The sequence below is a fragment of the Dipodomys ordii genome, unplaced genomic scaffold, assembly GCF_000151885.1.
Source record: "Dipodomys ordii isolate 6190 unplaced genomic scaffold, Dord_2.0 Scaffold125, whole genome shotgun sequence".
NCBI classification, from domain to species: Eukaryota; Metazoa; Chordata; class Mammalia; order Rodentia; family Heteromyidae; genus Dipodomys; species Dipodomys ordii.
This window is the reverse complement of record NW_012267341.1, coordinates 1,379,081-1,387,284: the sequence shown is the minus strand read 5'-3', so window position 1 is coordinate 1,387,284 and position 8,204 is coordinate 1,379,081. Positions and strand designations below refer to the sequence as shown.

The 8,204-nt window shown below is 40.0% G+C and overlaps 1 protein-coding gene across 1 annotated transcript in view; it reads right to left on the bottom strand.

Moving 5' to 3' along the window:
- The window catches only part of Ckap5 (cytoskeleton associated protein 5), a 110,650-nt gene that overhangs the window by 17,692 nt on the left and 84,754 nt on the right, over positions 1-8,204 (bottom strand). Inside the window, exons 28-35 of the mRNA XM_013029963.1 lie at positions 7,658-7,807; positions 6,562-6,765; positions 6,285-6,407; positions 6,184-6,194; positions 4,966-5,161; positions 2,813-2,985; positions 1,508-1,681; positions 1,175-1,295 (exon numbers count right to left, since the gene is read on the bottom strand). Of these exons, the coding sequence (XP_012885417.1) occupies positions 1,175-1,295; positions 1,508-1,681; positions 2,813-2,985; positions 4,966-5,161; positions 6,184-6,194; positions 6,285-6,407; positions 6,562-6,765; positions 7,658-7,807 (1,152 nt within the window). The remainder of the gene's footprint in view (positions 1-1,174; positions 1,296-1,507; positions 1,682-2,812; positions 2,986-4,965; positions 5,162-6,183; positions 6,195-6,284; positions 6,408-6,561; positions 6,766-7,657; positions 7,808-8,204) is intronic.

Below are 8,204 nucleotides of genomic sequence, written 5' to 3'. Positions count from 1 at the left end.
GCCACTTCCGGCTTTTTTCTTTTTGCTTATGTGGTGCTGAGGAATTGAACCCAGGGCCTCTGGCATGCAAGGTATGCGCTCTACCACTGAGCCACCTTCCCAGCCCCAGTCCATGTACTCTTATCTCCAAGTTTATATATAGAAACTCAGAAGGCTGAGAAAAGAGAAATCGAGTTTGAAGACAAATTTGTGACTCAAGTGGTAGAGTGCCTGCTGTGAGTGAAAAAAATATGAGCAAGAGCATGAAGCCCCGAGATTAATACTTAGTATTGGTAAAACAAAAGCAAACAACAAAAACCTCAAGCATATCCTCTGTGGGTGCAACTCAGTGGTACAGTGCTTGCCTAGTATGTATCAGTTCTGGTGTTCCATTATACCAACAAAATTTAAAACCATGGAGTGTCTTTGTTTAAAATTTTCAAATGGCTTCCCATTACACTTATAATTTAAGCAACTCAGATGAGTGTCAGTAATGCTGGCTACTTAGGAACTAGAGGTTATAAAGATCTGTCTGTAGTCAGCTCAAATAAAAAGTTGGCAAAAAAAACCCCCAAAACTTGCCTTGCATGCCTGAGGCCCTGGGTTCCATTCCTCAGTATCACATAAGCAAAGCTGGAAGTGGCACTATGGCTCAAGTGGTAGAGCAGTAGCCTTGAGCTGAAGAGTTGAGGGACAGAACCCAGCCCCAACGACCGGACCACACACACACACACACACACACACACAGACACACAGACACACACACACACACACACACACACACCCCTTATCTCAACCGGACCCAAAAAAAAATTTTTTTTTCCTGCTCATTCAATCTAAGTAACTGCACAGTCTCTCCCACCTCTCCGAGTTATATTTACATAATAGTCATTTTCTTCTTGTTGACAAGTAAATATTTTATTTTTCCATTAAGATCTAAATTCCAGGAGAATTAGTCCTTACTTGTTTACTGCTGTATTTCCAGCTTCTGATAAATGAATGTATATAATTACAAAAATGCAAAGGTTGTATTAGAGCTATATCCTCTGAGTGAGTTTCAATGTGTTTTTTCTTTTTAAATAGGGGTAGTAATGAATATGCTCTGCCTCTCTTAATATTATGACTACTAATCTATCATTCTTACAGCCACTAAATCTATCATTGGAATTACTACCATTGGGGAAACTCCCATTACCTGTGTTAGAGCCTGGATACTTGTGCTGATGTCACCACTGGCTACTTGGGAGATAATAAAATTGATTGTAGATGCTGTATTACTGTGCATATCATCAAAGTGTGGAGAAACAGCCCGGATCCTAGACAGCAGAGCAAAGGGAAAAATTCAGTCTATTGTAAGACAGCCCAGTAAGTGGGAATCATGTAATTCTGTACTAGCTCTAGATCTCAAAATATTTCTAAAATATATTATCAGATAATAGTAAGTTTTAAAATGCTTTAACTGCACACTCCCACAGAGGGCTTTTTTCAGATATATACTCTGATGAGTAAATGAACAAGCTGAACTTACTTGGGCTCAGGAATAAGGACTGGTTCAAAAATGTCATCCAGTTTGTGCTGTACAAGTTCTGGCATTTCACATCGGACTGTACCGTTGTCATTCTCAATCTCATCTAAATCCAGCTGGAATTCTCGCCGGACCATCTGGGCTGCCTCAGGATGCCCACTCATGCTTCGGGCTTGGCTAAAAGAAGGAAAAAGAGGCTCCTGAACTAAGAGAGACTTCTTAACTAAAGGGCATGAGTAGCTTTGCTGGCTGCCCCAAAGCTTCAAGACAGATGTTCAACTTCTGGTTTCAGCCCCCTGAATGATTTAGGTCCTTAAGTACAAGAATGTGGCTTAGGCAATAATATTGGTTATGCATAGCCAATAATAATAATACTGGTTATGAAGAACAGGAAAATTTTAACTTTTACTTGCATTACCAGGTAAGTTGTAAGTATTATCTCTAATTTGCTAAAGGCAACAAACCTTGTACATCTATTCCAGATAAGACATAAAATAACTATATTGAGTCAAAGCTCACTATTTATGGGCAAAAATATTAAGAAAATCTAGACTGGTTGATTGTTTTATGCCAAATGAACCAGTACTGAAGTTCTTCTGATTATAAGCAGCATTCTATACACTGTTCAGTGTACTTTATACTTTAAGGACAGTCATCTCTCCTTAAGAAGTTACTCTAAACAGGTCATGGCCAGTATTATATCTCAGAAATAAGTATGTAAAGTTTCCAAATGCAAACTGGTTAAAATTATACTCATGACACAACTCAAAATAGAGCTGTCTTACTTAGACTGTAGAATTTTGAGTGTCTAAGCCAATTCTGGGTTGCATGCATTTTATTTAGCCACATCTCAAGAATAGGAACCTGAGGACAATCAAATGTAACATGACACCAAGTTGCCATATCTGCTAGCCACTGGACTTCCATAGAAGTGGCTACCTAGTACCCAGGTTATGAACTCAAATTCAGTCACCCTCCAGAGGGGGATGAATCCATGTAAGAAGTTAGAAAGATATAAGAGCCTTGCTAATGAAAAATTAGCAGGCGGTACTTACATCCTATAAGTGCGATACATAATTCTGTCCACGGAAAAGCAGTGAAAGAAGGCACAAGACCATTTAGAAGTGATTTTGAGACAAAGACAATGAAGACCAGAAGATTAAACATTTGGCTATAAGACATATACCCAGGTATCAGTCATGCATGATAATGACTACAAGAACACAAGATTATGTTACAGGACAAGCTCTAAGCACATAAAGCTAGGTGCATAAAGATGCTCTCAGACAACTATTTCCATCTCCATACTTAAGTTTGGAGGACATGTCCTCAGCTGGTCCCTTGCGCAGCATGTTGGCATTGGAGTTTATGCCCTGTATGCGCTGTGGTTTCTCTTCCACCTGTTTCATTGGGGCAGTAGAGGGCCTCTTTGCAGACCGTTTAATCCTCTCTTCGAGCATGCTCATATCCTTCTCAGAAAGCTGTAAAAATAGCCCAATTAAGCCTATTAGTATATTCACACAGAAAAATACGAGAATTTCAAACTTAATGGAAGACTCACAAATTACATACTGCTGGGCACAGTGACACACATCTATAAACTTGCTACTCTAGAGGCTGAGGCAGGAGGATGTCAAGTTTGAGACTATCCTACATACTTAGCAAGACTTTATCTCAAAATAAAATTTAAAAAAGGGATGGAGATATAGAACACTTATACAGCATTTGAAAGACCATGGGTACAATTCTAGCAACACTCTCTCATTCTCATTCTCTTTTCATACTGAAGAACTTGTTCTACCAGGTTAAGACAAGTCTACTTTCAGAACAATACATTGGTCAAATACTGCTAATATCTACTTAGCTATTAAAAAAATTACAAAGGAGGGCTGGGAAGGTGGCTCAGTGGTAGAGTGCTTGCCTTGCATGCCTGAGGCCCTGGGTTTGATTCCTCAGCACCACATAAGCAAAAAGAAAAAAGCCAGAAGTGGCGCTGTGGCTCAAGTGGTAGAGCCCTAGCCTTGAGCTGAAGAGCTGAGGGACAGAGCCTAGGCCCAGAGTTCAGGCCCCACGACCGGACCCCCCAAAAAAAAAATTACAAAGGAAAAACAATGATGCAACAAAAAAAAGGCTATTAACAAATACAAGTAACAAGGTAAAAAGTTAAATCTTCCTGCCCAGCAATGGAAAGTGCATTATCTCCCACTAACAACTAAACAGCTGGAAGTTGAGCTGTGGCTCAAGTGGTAGAGTATGAGCTTTGAGCCCAAATGCTAAGGGACAGTGGTCAAGTACCCAAGTTGAAGCACCAATAATAGCACCCAAGCACAAAAATAAGTACAATAAAGTATGTACTTATTTGTCATGAGGCTTGAACTCAAGGCCTGGGCATTGTCCTTGATCTCATTTACTCAAGGTTAGCACTCTATCACTTAGAGCCACAGTGCCACTTCCAGTTTTCTGATGGTTAATTGGAGTCTCACAGACTTTCTGCCTGGCTTCAAAATATGTTCCTCAGTCTCCTGAGTAGCTCGGATTACAGGTGTGAGCCACCAGTGCCTGGCTTAAAATGAATCTTGGACTAAGTAGCTGCATATGTATAGGCAATAATCTTAACTATTGGTCTCAAAAAAAAATTGTTTTTTTGGTTGGTCCTGGGGCTTAAACTCTGGGCCTGAGCACTGTCCTTTAGCTCTTTAGCTCAAGGCTAGTGCTCTACCACTTGAGCTACAGCGCCACTTCAGGTTTTCTGGTGGTTTATTGGAGATAGGAGTCTCACGGTCTCCCCTGCCTGGGCTGGCTTTGAACCGCAATCCTCAGATCTCAGCCTCCTGAGTAGCTAGGATTACAGGAGTGAGCATCAGTGCCCGGCTGGTCTCAAAATTTTGACCTGCTTTATCTCCTTCACTGTGTGGTGATGATTTGATTAAATAATAGAAGTAAAGGATAGAATCACAGAACAAATAAATGGTCTATTAAAACAGTTACAGAAACAACAACAACAACAAAAAATGAGGTATAGAGACTGTAGTGGCTAGCTGAAGTAAGGAGTCAGAGACAGAACCTAATGTGCCCAGAAAAGTGACTCTTGGCTGTCACATGAGAATCTTTTGATATGACAGTATTAGTACCTACACTGTTCCCAAGGTAATATCTGGTTAAATAAAAATGAAATACCTTTCTACAGCAGATTGCCACACAATTAAAGCTCCAGACTAGCTCAGATCTGATTCAAAAATAGTTCTCATGTCTAAAGCCAACTGCTATGAATAAAATGCTCTGAAAAAGAAATTTGATCTCTATTAAAACATAGCTTAAAGTTCAATAGTAATCAGAGATGCCTATTTGGATGGATTGAGTTTATAACAAGTGATAAAGCTTAGGTATATGAGACTTCAGGAAACACAACCTAAAAACTCTTTTCATAATAGGTCGGCAATGCCCATAGAACCATCACTTACATTTCCAATCAGTTTGAACACCTGATCTCCATGTACATTGTATACTGTTACGATGGTGTTGAGGGCAGCATTGCGTACAGCGTTGTCACGATCTCCTATATGGATAGCTATCTCCTTTAAGGCTTTTCCTGGGGTTGGCTGGCAAACATTCATGCCATAGGACTCAACCAGACACCCCAACTCTTCTAGACACTCTGTTGGAGAAGGAAGGCTAAATGAATGCGACCCAAAACATATCTGGCACAGATGACTTTCTTTCTTTTAACTACATAAATTCTATTTGGCACATATGCAAGACTTTAGAATCTAATTCTGACTCTGTGTGTGTGTGTTTTGGTCCGGTTTTGGGATTTAAACTCAGGGCCTAGGTGCAGTCCCTGTTTTGTTCAAGGCTAGAGTTCTACCACTTGGGCTACAGCTATACTTCTGGCTTTTTTGGTGATTGACTGGAGTTAAGAATCTCACAGACTTTCCTGACCTAGCTAGCTTCAAACTCCAAATGTCAGATCTCAGTTTTATGAATAGATAGGATTATGGGTGGGAACCACTGGCACCCACTTCTAGGTGTATATGTTTTTAAAAATAATTTTTACTCCGAGTACTGGTGGCTCACACCTATAATCCCAGCTACTCAGGAGGCTGAGATATGAGGAACACGGTTCAAAGCCAGCCTGGGCAGGAAAGGTCTGTGAGACTCTTATCTCCAATTAACTACCAGAGAACCAGAAGTGGAACTGTGGCTCAAGTGGTAGAGCACTAGCCTTGAGCTTAAGAGCTCAGGGACAGCTCAAGAGTTCAAGCCCCACAACTGACAAAATATGTAGTAGTAGTAATAATAATATAAAAAATAATATTTTTTTCTTATTGTCCTTTACCAATGAAATAAGAGTTCTATAGCAATTTTTCCTGAAAGAGATACCTGTGAGTCAGATGGCCCCTGTGCACTTGAGTTTGTCACCAGGGTGGTACTGAGTGAAGCCTGTATCACCTGATACCATGGCCCCACCAGTGTGCAACTCATCACTCTCACAGACTAAATCAAAGGATTAGAATTAGCTATACAGACTGAATAAATTTTATTGCTCATCTATAAACCACTTCTTCTAAGAGTCCCCATTGCAGATAGACTCAAATGTCTATTTATACTATTTGAGGCTTAAAATATGATGCTCTGGGTTTGATTACACACACACACACACACACGAGTTTGCTTCACCGGCTCTCTGCGTGCACACACACACACACACACACACACACACACACACACACACACACACACACACACACACACACTCCTATACAATATGAGAAAAAAAAACAGAGTTTTTGGATTTGGTTCCTTCCATGATGAAGAGGAACATTTTGCTGGCTGGGTAAACAAGGCACATCCGGTTTAGGATGGCACGAACATCTCTACGAATGACATCCTTTGGTTCTCCAACCTAGTCAGAAAAGAAAACAAAGAGTGAATGAGACCTTATCTTGACAGTAAGATGAGTAATAAAAAGTATAATAGAAAAAATGAAAAGGGGCAAAGAAATAAAAACAGGAACTGAGCACAAACTTTGTAAGCAGTCTCCTAGAACAACATATTACCTTAACAATGAGATAGGGAATAAAGGAAGATGCTTCACTCTCAGTAAGATGATATTCCTCTTCACTCAGCAGAGTGAAAAGCAACTTTAAATATTCCAGTGCTTTCATCAGGACACTCGTATTGGTGTCAAAAAACCGCAGGGTAAGCCATTTCAAGATAAGATCCAGGCAACCAATAACACCCTCTTTTTCACTCTCCAAGTGCTTAAAAAAAACAAAAAGAAAAACAAGTATAAATACACCTGTATTAGAGGTTAGGTTCTGTCAGACAAGTACTCATTAAATTTTTATGAAGCCCCAAAAGAAAATATTTATTTTTATCTTTTTGTCAGTTGCGGGGCTTGAACTCAGAGCCTGGGCGCTGTCTGCTCCTGAGCTTTTTCTGCTCAAGGTTAGTGCTTTATCACTTTGAACCAAAGATCCACTTCTGGTTTTCTAGTGGTTAACTGGAGACAAGAGTCTCATGGACTTCTTTGCCCAGGCTGAGTTTGAAGTGCAATCCTCAGATCTCAGTCTTCTGAGTAACTAGGATTATATGTGTGAGCCACCAGTGCCTGACTAATTTATTTACTTTCTTGGCAGGGTTTCACTATATAGTTCAGGTTGGTCTTGAATTCAGAACCTTCCTACTTCAGCCTCTGAAGTACTATATCACCACACATACAGAAATGATAGCTTCAATTAAAATGCCAAAATATACAATCATTTATTCTATCAAATAATATAGCTCTACAAAGTGAAAATACAGTATGGTATATTCTACTTCCTTCTTAATAAAGGCATGTAAACTTTCACTTATTTTATTTTTTATTTTGTTTGTTTTTGGGTCCGGTCATGGGGCCTGAACTCTGGGCCTGGGCGCTGTCCTTCAGCTCTTCAGCTCAAGGCTAGCAGTCTACCACTTGCGCCACAGCACCACTTCCGGCTCTTTTTTTTTTTTCTGCTTATGTGGTGCTGAGGAATCGAACCCAGGACCTCACGCATGCAAGGCAAGTGCTCTACCACTGAGCCACCTTCCCAGTCCTTTCACTTATTTTATGGGCTCACAATTTTCATATGCCTGAAATATGGGCATAATTATTTATTACAGACTCACATCAACCATAACAGCCAGAGCTTTATTATGGTGCTGAAAATCTGAGTGAAACATTTCATCCTGTAACCATTTAGCCACACAGCTAGACATCTGAGTCTTGAGTTGTTCAATGTATTCATCCCGAGGGGTAGTAAAGTTCCACTTTAGCACCTGAAAAAAAGAAGAAAGGAAAAAATAGTAAAAAATTGGCTGGCTATAAAGTATTCAGCTGAGCAAACAATCTTACTTAAAGCAGCTATAAGATTTTATTTATGATAAGTATTTTTTATTTTCTTTTTAAGACAGGTCTTGCTATACAGCTCAGGATGAAATAGAATTCATTATGTAGCCTAAGCTCGTTTTTAACCACTCAATTCTTCTGCCTCAGCCTCTCCAGTGTTGGAATTCTTTATAGGCACAGGCTACAACTCCTGGTTCCTGGATACTTTTTAATTAAGCAAGATTCATTTATGAGGGGCTGGGAAGGTGGCTCAGTGGTAGAGCGCTTGCCTTGCATGCCTGAGGCCCTGGGTTCAATTCCTCAGCACCACATAAGCAAAAAGAAAAA